At 37.5% G+C, this 17005-nt stretch overlaps 1 protein-coding gene across 2 annotated transcripts in view; it reads right to left on the bottom strand.

Annotated features, from left to right (window-relative positions):
* Positions 1-13906, bottom strand: part of alcama (activated leukocyte cell adhesion molecule a) — a 106757-nt gene extending 92851 nt beyond the window's left edge. For both annotated transcript variants that reach the window (XM_051683712.1, XM_051683713.1), the window contains exon 1: positions 13660-13906. In XM_051683712.1, coding sequence (XP_051539672.1) covers positions 13660-13717 — 58 coding nt within the window. In that variant the 5' untranslated portion in view covers positions 13718-13906. The remainder of the gene's footprint in view (positions 1-13659) is intronic.
* Between the last annotated feature and the right edge of the window lie 3099 nt (positions 13907-17005).

The raw sequence follows: 17005 nt of genomic DNA, 5'->3' as shown, positions 1-17005 counted from the left end.
GTATATTAGGAGTCTCAATGTAGTCATATGATGTTACTTAATGCTGTAATTTTTGGATTGTTGTACTGATTCAGGGTTCCCATGGCCATGGAAAACCTGAAAATATCAAGGAATTTTAAAATTGTCTTTACCAGCCAAGCAAATTTATAAAATCTAAAAAAAAATCATGGATTTTTGTATATATGGAATATTGAATACTTTTGTAGTTATATTTGGCTCTAAAATATTTCATCGTCACATTGCACTCTGTTGTATTCTAAAAAGTCTGTATGTACATGTTTTTAATGTGTTACTGTTTTCTTTCAAGCTGCTTTTGGTGCAATAAACTATCTTAAGTATTTTGTCTTTCTTTTTCTTGCCCAAGACATTTTAGGAGGAGTATTAAAAGAATCCAACACTGTAAAAAATTCCTGTAAATTTACATGGAAATTTAACAGCAAAATACTGTTTTCATGTAATAGCAGTAAATTGCTGTTTTCTGCAATGCATTATGGGAGGACTTGACGGCTTCAAATTGCGTGGTGATTAGCAAAAGTATGACACATGTTATTTAACAGTATTATACCATATTTTCTCCATGTGCATGGAAGAGGCAAGACATTTTGTATTGTCAGCATGAGGTAACTTTGCAAGTCAGCCTATGATTGTTTTATCTGTAAATGACCTATTACTTTTAAATATAACATTTTAAACATCCAATTAAGCTTTTGTGATTTAAATCAGATTATTCGATTGCGTGTTTTAATCAGGCAAAGGGGTGACTGAGCGAGTTCATAAGCACACAACTGAATTTGCGCCGTCATATCACACAAACTGGTAAGTAACCTGAAGTTTTATCCAACTTTCACATTTTCCTAAACTTTATCTGATTAAAATATGAGTGGGGAATGAATAAAATCAATGATGTTTTTTCTGGTTACACCTTTAACGTGCACATTCAAACCGCACATGTGAGAGACATTTTGGGTTATCTGCCACTGCTATTTGCAACTCCGCCTATGATTTTAATATATGCAAGTTACCAAGTAATTCTAAATATTACATTATAAAGACCAATCAAGCCTTTGTCATTTTAATTAGATGACGGTATACCGTATACGGTCACCTGAAGTTTATGCAACAGGCACATGTCCCAATCTTTATCCGAGTAAAAGATAAGTGAGGTTACGAACAAAATTCAAAATTCTTGTGTGATTAATGTGAAAATAGTGTATTTCGTTGCTGCATACGTAACTGTAACAAGACGTTTAAAAAACATGCAGGTTTGAAATCTCACGTGTACAGACACCATAAAGGATATGCAGAACCCACAATGTGCATTACACATTCCTTGGAATGCCATGTTGATTTGTTTAGTGTGAAAAGTTGTTCTTTACTTGAGTTTATTTCTCATATTAAAATGCACATTAAAGATGGAAGAAAAGTCACATGCCCTTTCTAGCAGTGTGGTAAAACATTTCCTGTTGTATCAACATTTACCTCTCACTTGTGTAGAAAACATAAAAAAAATAAATAAAAAAAAAATACAGGCTTAATTGACTCCAAAAGTGGCCATACCTCTTCTTTCAGAAAAGCCTATTCACACATTTTGAGCTTCTCACTGACATCGATGTCCTGTGTGCACTCAAACTTTCTATGGAGGAGTGTGGAAACACCATTGTAGAGTTTTTTTAAAAGCAAACCTACCAACACAGAAGTTAAGTCAGTCCTTTCCAAAGATGAAGCCATTCATTCATCACATCACATAGTTCAACTCCTAATGGCTCACATCGTAGAGAAGCAAGGACTAATTCGTCAAGAAAATGTAAGTTTGTCTTCATATTCATTGTGTTTGCTCTTCGTATGAATAATTGTATAAAATGGTTCACCTAAAAATGATAGTTCTCTCATCATTTACTCATCCTTATGTTGTCTCAAAATCATATGACTTTCTTCTGCAGAACACAAAAGATGATATTTTAATGGAGAAATTATGTCTGTCCATACAATGCAAGTGAATGGGGACCAAACATTCAAGCTCCAAAAACGACAAAGGCACCATTAAGGTAATGCATAAGACTCCAGTAATTTAATTAATGTCTTCTAAAGCAATCCAAATGGTTTTGGGTGAGAACAGACCAAATGTAACTTCTTTTCACTGAACAGCTACAAATCGCCAGTCTCCTTGGCAAACATGTATGTTTTTATTATCAGGAAAAGATCCACCTTTATGTGCCTCATTCTAGAATCTACTGTCTTTGAATTGTCTGTGTCACAGGCATGTTGTAACAAACCCATAAAACCTTCTTTCTAGGGACTGGCTGTGTCAGTTTTCGTTCAATATTATTTTGAAAAAAAGATGCAATGAAAGTGAATGGTAACTGATGCTGCAAGTCCCTAATATTCTGCCTACATTTCCTTTTGTGGTCCACTGAAGAAATAAAGTAATGCAGATTTGGATCAACGCAAGTGTGGTGAATTTTTGGGTGAACTATCCCTTTGAGTGTCAGATCACATGGTGTGTTTTCACTGGGGGGGTGTTCAGTAATTTTCTTTGCAGAGATATTGTGGGTTCTCTTATCTTGGAAGACATGACATTGTATGACATTGTTAGGCCTGGCATAATTTTCTCACTGCCTTTTGTATGCCCAGCTTTCCTGAGAACATAGATTACACATTAATCTATCTATCCATTCCTTTAAGGTCCAGGTGATATTCTGGGGCATTGGATGAAATGATGGATGATCAGCCTGGAAGGCCGAATAATCTGCGAGGGTGTGCAGCCAACTTTTGTCAATGGACTTGCTGCATTGTTTTCTTTGTATTACATCTTTCATTTGCAGTACCAAGAGGAAGCAGCATCCACACTGGAATTCCTTCAAAGGTAACAAGCTTGCACTTATTTTATTATTTTTTACATTTTTTATTAATATTTTAATATTATTATGTTGACTTAAAGGAATAGTTCCCCATTTAATAATTATCTCATTTACTCAACTTTGTCATCTCAAACATGGGATTTTCTTTTGCGGAACACAAAGATATTTTGATGGAGATGTGATATTTGTTTGTCCATACAGTACAAGTGGAATATGTACCAAACTGTCAACTACAAAAAGGACATAAAAGCATAATGAACGTAATCCATACGAGTACAGTGGTTTAATTCAGTTTAGTTTAATTTTAGTTAAGAACAGACCAAAATGTAGCCCTTTCACTGTTCAATTTGCCATTGCAGTCTCTAGGCACAATCATGATTTCAGTCCTGATTACACTTATCTGACACACGCTCAGAGTGCTAGGAAGTGTAATTGAGCTTGAAATCATGATCGTCAAGGAAAATTCTGATGTCAAGATTTAAGGTGAAAAAGGACTACCTTTAAAATGCTTTTAAGTCCTTTTTGGAGCTTAATATTTTGGTCTCCATTCACTGCATTGTATTGACAACCAGACATCATATTTCATCATCTTTTTAAAATATCTTTCTTTGTGTTCCGCCCAAAAAACAAAAACAAAAAAAAAATTCATGAAAGTACTTTCAAATTTACTCACACTCATGTCGCTCAAAGCCTGTACTGCTTTCTTCCATAGAACACAAAATCAGACTTTTTATAGATAATTTACACATGGGGGCATTCACTGACGAGCTCCAAAAAGAACAAAACGGCACCATAAATGTACTCTGCATGACTTGTGTGGTGTATTCCAAGTCTTCAGAAATTATACAATATTGGTGAGGAAATTTTAGATAATCATAATTATACAATTTTAAATCATTGTTCACTGAAAATCTTCCCCTCTTATTTTTCAGACGCTTTATTGGAATAAATCCGGAAAAGGCTGCACGGGGAAAGGTGGATTAACTGTGAACTGGAAAAACTGTGCAGAAGAAGACTGTAACCGTCAGTCCAAAGGTATCAAATCTCTTAAAAAGACTGATGGACTTTGAGTGGGACTTCATTTAAAATGTAGCTGACACTCCCCACTAATGCAGTTTGTTTTTCACGTAACATGGTGGGCTGGAGTGTTGCTGAAGCCTGATTTTATTTTTTTACTGATTCGTATTTTAGAAACCATTTGTTTTGATATAAAAAATGGGCTGGTGTTTGTTGAAGCCTGATTTGAAAGTAGATTTGTATTTTATGTACAGGTAATTTCAAAATTTTTGGTTTGGTTTGATAAATGTTCTGCTTTTTACTTACGTCATTTGTGTATTTTGATTTATTGATGGGTGCTTTTTTGTTGCACCACAGCACTGAATATTATTTGACTACTTTTATTTATTTTTTGCCTGTTTTAGGGCATATTGATAAACATGTTGTTGTTTCAGAATATAAAAAAACATTCATAACTTGGCTTTGTTTATCTTTTGTAATCCACATATACAAACAGAAAGTGCAGGGTGTAATTTGCATTTAAAATGATGAATGTTTATTTGATTATGGGGTTGTGACTGGTATGTAATTTAACAGCTATATGCTTCTAACTTACAGTTGTATACTGTAGTTGACAAAAACAGTATTTAGCTGTTAATTTAGAAAATGGTAACACACCGTATTTTTACAGTATAATACTGGCAACCACAGCTGCCAGTAGATTACTGTTTTTTTACAGGAACATTTTTTACAGTGTTTATATGCATATAAAAACATACAGAATCAAATTGTTAATCGAATCAGATCAAATTTCATTGTGTATCGAATCAAATCCAATCGTTCTGTATTTGCAAAAATGTCATTTTGAATCAAATTGAAAAGCTATGATTCGTGAATCTAATCAATTTGCTTTCAACCCAAAGATTCACACCCCTACTAGTTTCTCAGACGCTTTCCTTTCTATACTTTTTTTTTTTTAAAGAGCACAGCCGCCTCAGACTTGATATTCATCATAGCTTGTTTCATTTTGCACATCTACGGGACTTTAAACATAGAGCCCATTGTCCTTGACCCCTCTGGAAGGTAAGTAAATCAATTTGAGCAGAATACAGAAAGTGCTGTCACACTAGATGAATAAAGAAACAAGGGATTCTGAGTAGAGGAGTGTGGGGAGGGAGGTAGGGAAAGGGCGAACACCCAGAGGTGGGATTTATCGAACAAATAGTGAGAGGGATCAGACCTAAACTTTCCCTCAAGAACAAGACTGAGAGAAAAAGAGCGAGAAGACTAAGTCAGATCATCATGGGAAGAAGTCTGCTTGATCTTTCTCTCTGCGGTACTTCAGTTTTAAAAAGCGGCAACAAAACACCTAAAGTTTGCAACCTAGTGCACATAGTGCCAAAACAAAGCCCCTAAACCGTTAAATTTGCATGTGATGAGGGAGATAAAAGTAGAGTCGCTCATGAAGACAGGAATTCTGGAAGGTGTCAGAACATCCCCTCAGGCCACCATTCTCGATGTCCTGAAACAGGTACACAGGCTTCTTTCGTCTCTCCCTGATGTGAACTGAACCAACTGTGCACTGGTTGTGTATACATAATCAACCATTTACCTCTACTCCAACTTCCGACCTCTTAAAATCGCATTAGAATGGCACAGACTGAAACAACAGCTCTGAGGGAGCTCCTCCCGTCTGCGAGAGCTGGAACTAATTTATCGCATGAGAGGATGCTTCTTTCCCCTGCCTTTCAGGAGCGGAACAGGTTGGCTGCCTGCCCTAATAATTTTCACCGTGAGGTTTACTGAATGTTTAACCTGTCAAAAATCCGGTGCTATCCGTCTATGGCATGTAAAGTCATGTGGTAAAGCCGTTTTGGAGATTCAAAGAAAAGGGATAATAAACTGAGTTGCAATTGATTCTGTATGCCACGCATCTTGCCGTTCTTTCCACTGACAAAGCGTGTTTACTGGGGAACCTGAAATTACTTTCCTATGCCTGATGTTGGGCACTGCCAGGCAACAGTAATTGAATCTGGGTGAGGTATTTCCAGACTGTAAATTTTCAGTTGAACTTCCTCGTTTCATTGAATCTTTTTTTTTTTTTTTTTAGTTCCATAGAAGAAAAAAAGTCATACAACTCTGGAATAACAAGGTGAGTAAATGATGATAGAGCTGAATTTTTGGGTGATTGAAGTCTCTTTTTTATTTTACACTCCCCTGCCACAGCCTCATTCTCACAGTCACTCCCAGGGCCCTCCTTTTCTCTCACACCAGTAACCCTTAAATCACATAACCAGTTTAATTTATTACTAAGGCAGACAAAGACAACAATTCAGCACCTCTGAGCTTGATTTAGTGGGAGGTGCTAAACTGGGTATGAGAACATGAGGAAGGAGGCCACTAAATTGTTAGTGGGAATAACATTTGACCTTTTTTCATTAGTGCTACGTACTCAAATAAGCCACACAGAAAATACAGATGACGTACATATATCTTGCCCATGTCTAGACTGGATACAATGACTTCAAGAGAAAGCCACTTCCTCTCTCTATGGTGGCCTCTACCAAGCGTATCTCCTGCCTGGGCCTGTTAAGACCATCTCTTTTTTACTTCAACAGCGTTATGTTCAAAAAACAGTAAAGGAACTTTCACAACCACAGGCATATAAATAATTTTTTGCTGCCTTTTTGGACGACACTATGTTTGAATTCAGAATGAGGTGTTTAAATGGATTTTTCACCCCAAAATTAAAATTCTGACTCCAAAACGGACAAAACCCCCCAACACACACCATAAAACCATATACACAAATATACACAAAACTTTCTGAAGCTGCAAAATTACTGTTTCATGACTGAACAGACCAAAATTAAATTCATTATTCACTCAAAAATTTTTTATCTTTGATCGACTCCTGTTTGCAGCATCCAAATCAAACTATGGTGGCTACGAAACATATCTAAACCAATTGTGAACCTGCTGAGAGAGAAGTTAAAGCTCCAAACATGGACACTAAGACCCACTGCTGACCATCTCTTACGCCCATTTTATGTGTTCAGTGGCTCTGAATGGTGCCGTCACCCATCAAGCATGCGGTTCAACCGGCTTCACCTTTAATAGATTTAACCAATGTCGGTGGTTCCTCATTCACCCTGACAACTCAGGGAGATCCCGTCCCTCACACATGGAACTCATGGGCATTCGAACCTTTTCTGTATCCGCCTCTCTCTCTCTCTTTCTCTCTCTATCCGGAGTGGATTTAAGAGAGGCAAAAAATGTTGCCTTCCTCCGTCATGCCCTTTTCGGTTCAAAGCGTCACTTGAAGAGACGAGAGTGGCAGGAAGAAACATCTCCTCACACATGGAGAAATGCAATCTGCACATCACAAACGGCATCAAAGCAGCGGATCCAGAATAGGAATCCGGATATATATAGTTAAGGGCCGCTACAACGCAACCTTTTGTAGACGGATCTAAATGCCAAGACAAACAGTTGACTTTGATGAAATAATATCTGCCAGACCACCATTAACCAATACACATGAACAAGCAGCCTGATGTATGTAAATCCTGTCCTCCGGGGTATTATCGACCACAAAACTGTGTGGCTTGGATCAGAACTTGCCATCTACATTTCATAAGCGCAAGCACCCCTGCACTAAACGTACATAAATTGGCTCCACACTATGATCTCTGAACTGATCGATAAGACAACCCTGAGGAAAGGGTGACTTATGACTCTTGTGCTATAAGCAAACTTATAAATAACATTCCAACAGCCACATAATTGCCGCTAAAACTATATTGAAGGGCTGGAGGTGGCCTCAGCACACACTGACTAACTGCACTCTTGAGTTATAGCCAAGGAGTGCATGTTAAAAAACACGTTCTGTAGAAATAATTGGATTTTTGTCTGACCAATATCCATCCCCTGACCATTCCATTGAGTGCCACATCAATATATTTATATCACCAGCCCATAAATGAGCAAAAATGGGCCAAAAGAGTCAGATATGGCTCTTTAAACACCAGCCCATTAAACTTAGGATGGTATAAAAAACTCTTATATGGGCCTACCAGTTTGCCAGTCATTACGGGTCTGCATTAGGGCGGCAACACACTAGTGTTTATGCTGCAAAGAACGCTACGAATCCACTGATTTAAATGGGGATGGAGCGTCAGAAGAATATAGAAGAAAAACGCAATGGTTTGCACAAATTATGCTTGAGAATAAGGAAGGGAATCGTAAGGAAATTAACACTTCCGATTCCTCTTAACAATTTCGGTTCCTTAGCAGTTTCATTAACTATTCTTTGAGTAGCCGATGTTTAGTAGATGTCTGACTTAAGTGCGACACTACGAAAGAATGATTTGTGGTTCAGAAAGTTGTTGATTTACTAATAAGAATAGGCTTATAAAATTTGGTAGGAAGAGATGCATGTTTTGCGGTGTTGATTTAATAGAACCGACCATATATTTGAGCATTAATGTACATTAAATATAGTATTTAAATTCCACTAGTATTTGGGAAAATACTGTATATATTACGAATATTGAAACAGCAATTTTTGTAGTATTTAGAAAAAATATATGTACATACTGTATATGTACAAGCATATGACTTTTTATATGAGTGAAAACCATATATGAACATATATTTAAAATAGTATATTTTTGCATATATTGCCACATCTCAGATTTCTGAATGCGATTCATTCGAATTGGACTACACTGGCAGAACAATATTTTTTGCGCAGTAGATTCAAATGAACTGGCCCATAAGAGTCCTTCATTCGGGAATCAGTGGTACTGATCACACTGTATGTTTCGCGCTGCTGCTGCTGATTCATTAGCAGTGTTATAATGCCACTATGTGGTAGCAGAAAAATACTGTCAGAATATTTAAGCATGGTATCCCGTCTACATCGATGGAAGAAAGCACATTCGAGAACCCTTAACGTAAACAAAAGTCCATCATTCAGTTCCGGTATTTATTTATTTTATTTTTTTAAAAAGGTTCCCAATCCTACTTCTGAAAATGTTTACTTCTGCTGCAATGCACTCTGACATAGGCATCTTTTACCCAATTCGCTGTATTCCCACTTGATTTCAAACCAATTAAGCTCTTTCCAAGTCCTCAAAATGGAGCGTACGCATCTGGTAAACGCTCCTTCAGAGCTTCCTCTAGTGTGTAGGCCCCCTTATAGCCTGACAAGCTGCCAGACTCTTTTGGTATTCAGTCTCAGAGAATCATTAATGTTAAATAAATGCAAATAAACATATCTCCATAATTTCAGATGCCGTGTGTAGTGTGTGCAGCAATGAACTGGCGCATTTAAAATATTGGATTTCCATATTCTGATTGCCAGCTAAACGGCCCTTATCCAAGTGACAGCAGAGGTTGGTGTCTAACGGTCAGTTAAGATTTCTATGACAGATACTGATTTGAATGCATGCCACCTCGAGCTTTTCACAACTCTGCGAAAAGCAGTTCAGCCACCGGGAGGAGAATTAAACATTTTTGCTACGGATTGTGCAGATGAGAGCTCCGCTGAGAAAATTACATTATTGTGTACAGCACACAGAAGTTAGTTCTTTTTCTCTTTCATTTACAGCTTATCCTGAAGCCATGCACTTGTATCTCCCTGCTGTGCATCACTACACAGCTTATTTGAATAACAATATTAAAGTGAGAAAACAATATTCCTTTGATGCACACGCTGGCAGTGAATGGTCTCCTATTTAAGACCATACACCACCTTCTATTAACCAGCAATCCTGGGAAAATTTTTTTTTTTATTGTACACACAAGCTGGTATCAGATCAAAAGAACTGTCCATCAAACAGTTTAAACACACCTAATGAAAGCATTCCTCTTGATTTGTGGCACAAAAATGGGTGCGAGATGAATGAGGGGAGGGTTGAAGAAACAGATGAGTAGATAAGATTTGTTAGACTGGGTGAATTCTCCTGGGGTCGTTTTGGGCGATGCAGACAGCAGGTCTCCCTTAGCTGTGCTCCGATTAATCCATTAGCAAATGAAAGGGGAGTGCATATGATGGACAAGAAAGACCCCATGGGAAGTTCATGGTAAGCAGATGCTCGATCCAACACATAGCCTGAGTAATTTACTGTAAAAGCCTATAATAGGGATATGGAGCGTGTATGTGCGTGCATGTATGCGAGTGGTTTGGAGAGAATTTAAATATGAATAAATGATGACATAATGGCCTCAGCACTCTTACCATTTTAAACGGTTGGTCCAAAAGCAAATAATAAAGCCTGTCAGTGTGATCCAAACCTGAATCCAATAATTTCAGCACACTACCTACATTTTACCACATGAATCAACTGTTCACTTTTGCTCTCAACATATTTTCCATTTTTTATCCTCTTCCGACCATTTGAGAAGAACAAAGCCCCAAAGCTGTAAAATTAGCTTTTACCATATGCTCCCATCATCTCTTCCTGGAAGCAGTTCCGTAGTTAGGCTTACACTAAATGAATATGCAAATATTAATAAGACATCTATTTTCACAACATGCTTTTTCTCATTTAATATCTAAGTGGAACTGACATTAATCAGCTCAAAACCCTGTCTGCCAATAAAACAATTACAAAATACCCCCCCCCCCAACCCCCATATGAACATCAGTCTCTTGGTTGAATGCTCAAGTGATCCAAAGTGGAATTTCCTGGTGGAGACGCCTTTTAGTGTATTGGTCCTAATAGAATTAGGGTTTCCATCACCCATGCCAAACAAAGACCAATGTTTTCCATTTCAGGGAGTTTTGGTTCCTCTTTGTGGTCTCTCACTCAAATGCCATTCGAAGTGACATCACTGAACCAAACCTTTTTGTGAAGTTGCATACGTAAAGCAAACACTGTGCTTTTAACATGAAATATCCCCGGTGTAACCCCACAGGATGCCATGTGAAAACCTTTTCACAAAAATTCAAAATTGCACTATACAAATGCACCCTGGAATTTCTAATTTCCTTTTATTGCAAACATCATAATGACTAATAAAATCTTTGTAATGCATGCTACTAAATCTAGCCTTCACTCATCAGTTCTTTAATCATGCAGCTTTTTGAGCGATATCTCTAGGAAAGAGGAAATATTCTTAACTGATGAAACAAGTCTTTTTTTAGATTATGTTAAATGACTGACAAATCAAATAATGTATTCAGGAAGACAGCAGGTGAACATCCAACGACAGAGCTCACAAAGATGGCTGAGGCACTTCAATGACAGCACTTCAGATAAACTGACCTTTTAAACACGTACAGCAAGTAAAAAGAGCCAAAGGGTCAAAATGGCAAATACCCATAAAATAGAGGCTATGTGTTGTGTGTGTGCATGTATGTGTTTGTTTAGGGTGGGCAACAACCCCCTCAACACTAACTTATACACTTTGCATAGGGAGAAACCAGACATATACTAACATGCCTGACATTTCAGCATAAATCATGAGATGTCATGTTTTCTCACTTCGAAACTACACTGGGAAATACCAAAGGATGGTGTTGGGACCTCAGGCAAGAGGGTGAACCACACCCATTCAGATAGGATAAACTCACAAAACAATAGCCTGAAGAGAATCTGTACTATTTTCCAATGACTTTTCACTGGCATTCTTCCATGATGAATAAAAGATACTTTGCCATACATACAATAAAATAAACTGTAGTTCCTCAAAGAGGTAAAAAAAATGCACAAGGATTATTTTTTAAAATAGCACATGAAGTGCATTTCCCTGCCTTATGACGGAGCTTCCTTAATTTGATTTGAACACATTTGCCATTATATGGAATGTCCTGAAATGGTACTGAGTGAACAAAAATAGATTCACTCTGACACTGAGTTACAGCCTAAAACATTAGCTATTAGGTTCAATGAAACACTAAAAATGAATATTTAGAAACCAGTGTGATTGTTTGGTAAGAAGTGGATATGCACTGAAAACATATGATTTTAAACAGGAGCCAAACAGAGAATTGAAAATAATCACCATCAGAGCAAATAAGAGCATCATAAAGTGAATATATATTTTATGTGCCCTTTTTTATCCAAAAAAGATGAGCTATACAGAACCCCCATTCCCACAGTTACACAACATTCCACCCGAACAAAGATGAATTGTGAGAGAACATTAATCTATATGAAGGTGAATAAAAGACATGAATTTAAAGGATTAGCTCACACAAAAATGTATATTCTCTCATCATTTACTCACCCTCATGCCATCCAAGATGTGTATGACTTTCTGTCTTATGTGGAACACAAATTAAGATTTTTAGAAGAATATTTCAGCTCTGTAGGTCCTTACAATGCAAGTGAATGGTGACCAGAACTTTGAAGCAGCAAAATGCACATAAAGGCAGCATGAAAGTAATCCATAAAACTCCAGTGGTTAAATCTGTGTCTTCTGAAGCTATATGATAGGTGTGAAAGAGATCAACTCCTTTTTTTTTACTATAAATTCTCCTCCCTACCCATTAGGTGGCCATATTCATAAAGAATGTGAATCACAAAAAAAATAAAAAAAAATAAAATAAAAAATGATGTGAAAGTTGGAGATATATATATATATATATATATATATATATATATATATATATATATATATATATAAAGTGAGCTTTATGAGCTTTTTTGAGCTTCAAAGTTGTGGACCCTGTTGTTTTGCATTGTGTGGACCAACAGAGCTGAGATATTCTTCAAAAAAATTTCATTTGTGTTCTGTACAAGAAATAAAGTCATACACATCTGGGATGGCATGAGGGTGAGTAAATGATGAGACAATTCTAATTTCTGGATGACCTATTCCTTTAATGTTTGATGGAAAAACAACATGTGACACTTATAAAACCATCTACAAGTCAAATGACTGAAATTGTCACAAGCCGTCCTCCACCTCCGCAACCTCGCGTAAGCATGCACGCGCCCTCTCTCTCTCCCTCCCTCCCTCTCCCTCTCTCTCTCTCTCTCTCTCTCACACACACACACACACACACACACACAGCGCACAAATGCGCTCAGAGACGATTCTAGCTGGGCACTTGCGTTCACGCGGATCTCAACACTCAGATCCTGTCAGTGTCAGACTTTCATTACAGATTAGTTTGGTAACATTTGTACATGCGGCACAACACGCCATGAATGACACCAAAATAACCACTTAATAATTTCGGCGATTAGTTTCTATTTGGGACTGACGCATATTATATGACGGGGTTTTCACAAACAGCTGCAAGTGTGATGTCAGTGTTTCTATGTGGCTCGTGATGCAGCCGATCAGAAACCGAAAACATAACGTAGTGTCAACACAAAATTACGTCGCCTGTATCAAGTGATACATTAGAATTTCCGTCCAAACTAAAAGTCGAAACGCTCTTCATTTTTAATGTTCAATATTAATACTAATTAAAGTTTAATATAAGTTTAAGCTTCATCACAGTCCGCTACTACTGGTGATAAAAAAAAAAAAAAAAAAACGAATGATTGTGAATATTCCAGGCGACCACAGATGGTTTAATCTTCTTCAGGTGGAGAACTGACCTCTTGCTCTTAACGTGGGAAAACTGAAAAGTACAACATATGTCCTGGTAATGATTGCCAAACGAACTGCGACAAAATCTATTATGAACACTTGTTGAAGTTTCATTCATACAAGGAAGTAATAAAAAGTCGTCACTATAGGAGCGAACCTGTTAAACAGAAGTCTCGGATCATGACAGTGATGTTTAATGAAAGAACGGGAGAATGAGATTGGAACATTGGCATTATCAGTGTTTACATACCTGGAGGCAATATCACGGCTGCAATAAAGACACCGAAAAGGAAGATAACCAAATGCATCCTTAAAGAGAATCCTGTTTCTCCTTTATACAGTCACTTGTGTCCGAAGGGAATGTAAAAACAAAACAAAATTGAACTGCTGAAGTTGGCTGGATCAAGAGAGAGTCGCTGGATCAGTGCGATGAAAGAGTATCAGGATCGGGCTGCTCTGAGTGAAGCGCGCAGGTAAAGTCTGGACAAGCAGTGGGAATGAGTGAGGATTCACGCAGGAGAGTTGATCTTAAAACTCCGCCCCTTGACCCGCCCCCAGCTCCACGCCTATTTCGGGTAAAACCCAGATGCTGTGACTTCAGCCTTGGGAAGTCCGGTTGATTTTGCTGATTCGTTTGTGCGTTCTGTTTCAATAAAATATATAAAAGCGATTTATTTCACACATAACTCGAACGTGTTGGTGAGCGGTAAAATATGTACTCATATAGTGTTGCCTGACTTCTTTGTTTGGATTTGCACATGCAGAGCCCTCTTTTGTATGGTGCGACCGCGCCAGGCATCGCCCTCTATGGGGGTCCCCACGACCAGTGAAACATTTAAATAAAAAAGTCAATAAAATTATTTGAAACAAAAATGAAACAAATTAAGGTAGAGTCACTGGTTTGTGAAGTAAGAATGTATATATATATATATATATATATATATATATATATATATATATATATATATATATAAAACATACAGTGTATGCTATATGATCTACTCTACTGTTAAAGTGTGCTCAACACTAGTCCTCTGAACCACGCCCTTTTTACCTATATTTGTTGTCACCTTAAAGGGAATTTAATCAACCCCATGCCATCCCAGATGTGTATGACTTTCTTTCTTCTGCTGAACACAAACAGAGAGTTTTAGAAAAATATTTCAGCTCTGTAGGTCCATACAATGCAAGTGAATGGGTACCAAATTTTTGAAGCTCCAAAATGCATATAAAGGCAGCATAAAAGTAATCCAAAAGACACCAGATGTTAAATCTATATCTTCAAAAGCGATATGATAGGAGTGGCTGAGTAACAGATCAATATTTAAGTCCTTTTTTACTATAAATGCAGGAAGAATGCGAATCGGCAAAAACAAAAGAAGAAGAACGTGAAAGTGGAGATTGATAGGAACTAAATATTGATCCGTTTCTCACCCACACATATCATTTAGCTTCTGAAGATATAGATTTAACAGCTGGAGTCGTATGGATTAATTTTACATTGCCTTTATGTGCTTTTTGGAGCTTCAAACTGTTGGTACCCATTCACTTGCATTGTAAGGACCTACAGAGCTGAGATATTCTTCTACAAATCTTTGTTTTCAGCAGAAGTAAGAAAGCCACACATCTGTGATGTCATGAGGGTGAGTAAATGATGAGAGAATTTTAAATTTTTGGGTAAACTATCCCTTTAATTTAGTTGTGGGCAAAATCGCTGCGCAGTTACCGTTTTTCCTAGCTGGAAGCGTTTGTGCCATCAAAGCAGTGATCTTGCTGTGGTTTTATGTCAGAATAAACGAGTTACAAAAAATAAAGTACATTTTTTCACTGGTCATTTGCTATGACATATTTTTCCCTGTAAACTCGCTGAGTAAAAATCTGCAGTCGAAAGACATGCAGCAAGATGAGGCCCTCACACATGTCAAGTGACTAATTGTTGATTTGTGTAAGCAGACCAACCAATAACTCACGAGTTTGTTTTTGACCGTAATTCATCAGCTGAGTTCAGACAGTTTAGTTCAGTTTGATTTATTAAAAGGACCCAATTCAAACAAACAATTCCAGTTGTTCACCAGTAATTCTGTGCCACTAGTGTCACTAAACGAAACTGCAAAATTTAATCACTGTTTTGACACGATTAGTCAAGACAACGTTGCTGTGTCTGGCTGGATGGGTCGCTCAAAACAACAGACCATTATTTTAATAGCAGCCACAGTGTTACTTTAAGTAAAATCAACCTACAAATGTCTATTTAATAGTTGACTATGCATGTTATAAGCTGGGATACATAAAAAAACTACACACATCAGCTTTGTAGCTACATACCTGCTGAGCATGACCACCTTTTTTGGCTGTCACGCATGTCTGGTAAATTGAGCTACCATTATAAGAAGGGCAACATCATGTCAGCAGAGAATATCAGAATGTATTACCTCCTTAATAAATGTGTTGAAAACATCTTGTCAGGTGAGAAATACCCTTTAACCCCAGCCCAAACCCTGACCTAACCCTAAAACGAGACATAGAACTGATAATGGTAGTAGTGCAGTGGCGAATTCTCAAGGCCAGCAAAGCCTTCTCTGCTGGCGTAACATGCCAAATAAATAAATAGTTTTCATCCTTTCATTCTCAATCACCTTTTTGCCTATGTATTTTTAATCGCTTTCCACTCTTAATTAATCTACAAACAAACAGAGAAAAACAAAAAGTTTATCCAGTCAGAATTTATTCCTTGATGCTTACAAGTGAAGCGTGACAACTGTTTCACAAATCGCACGCCCAAAGCCATGCTGGTTAGCTGAAGCAGCGTGTGAGTTTGAGCTCCACCCCCTCAGGCCTTCAGAATTTCTACAGAATCCCTCAACAGTGCAAATGAATGCGCATCTAATGTCAGATTGTCAGATTCATCAGCCAATCAGATTGATTTATTTGTTCTTGGTGGCTGTGGTCTTTAGGATATGTCCCAGTCCAGGCCTTCTAGCTGGCGTTGAGTGACACAATCACGCTTTAAGTGATGTATGTAATTTTAAAGTGAAGAGCGCGAGATCTTACTGACGAGTCGACTGTCATTACTGCCGCTATTGCCATTGAGAAAGAGATCCTTATGGATTTAAAAACCCGAGATGTTCTGCTTGACCATGTGATTGCTTAATTTATTAATCAGGAAATAAGGGCTGATTTTCACTTCAAGTAAATTGTTAAGTTCTTTTTGCAATGTTATAGCAACATCAGGAGTTTTCTAAGTATAAATTAGGCTGCTTGAGCATTCAGTGTCCGATCAAGTTTTGAAAAGTAGTTCTGCGTTCCATTCAACTTCCTACTAGGAAAAGTGCAATGGAATGCATCTTGAAGTCAGAATTACAACTTGTAGGCTCGTGCAGAAATTCTCAACTCCGATTTCACAGAGATGCAGGGGCATGATGTCACACAAACATGTTGACACTCAGGGAGATATACAAAGTAAGTGATAAACATTCACTGTATTAAGTAATATCGATAAAAAATATATTAAAGGTTGTTTAACAAACGCCTGCAGAAACAGGTGTATAAAACATTATAATCTCTTTTGATTATCGTACATCTGAAGCACAAATGCT

The sequence above is a fragment of the Myxocyprinus asiaticus genome, chromosome 42 (assembly GCF_019703515.2).
Source record: "Myxocyprinus asiaticus isolate MX2 ecotype Aquarium Trade chromosome 42, UBuf_Myxa_2, whole genome shotgun sequence".
Lineage (NCBI taxonomy): Eukaryota > Metazoa > Chordata > Actinopteri > Cypriniformes > Catostomidae > Myxocyprinus > Myxocyprinus asiaticus.
The sequence above is the reverse complement of the archived record's forward strand: the minus strand, read 5'-3'. Positions and strand labels throughout refer to the sequence as shown.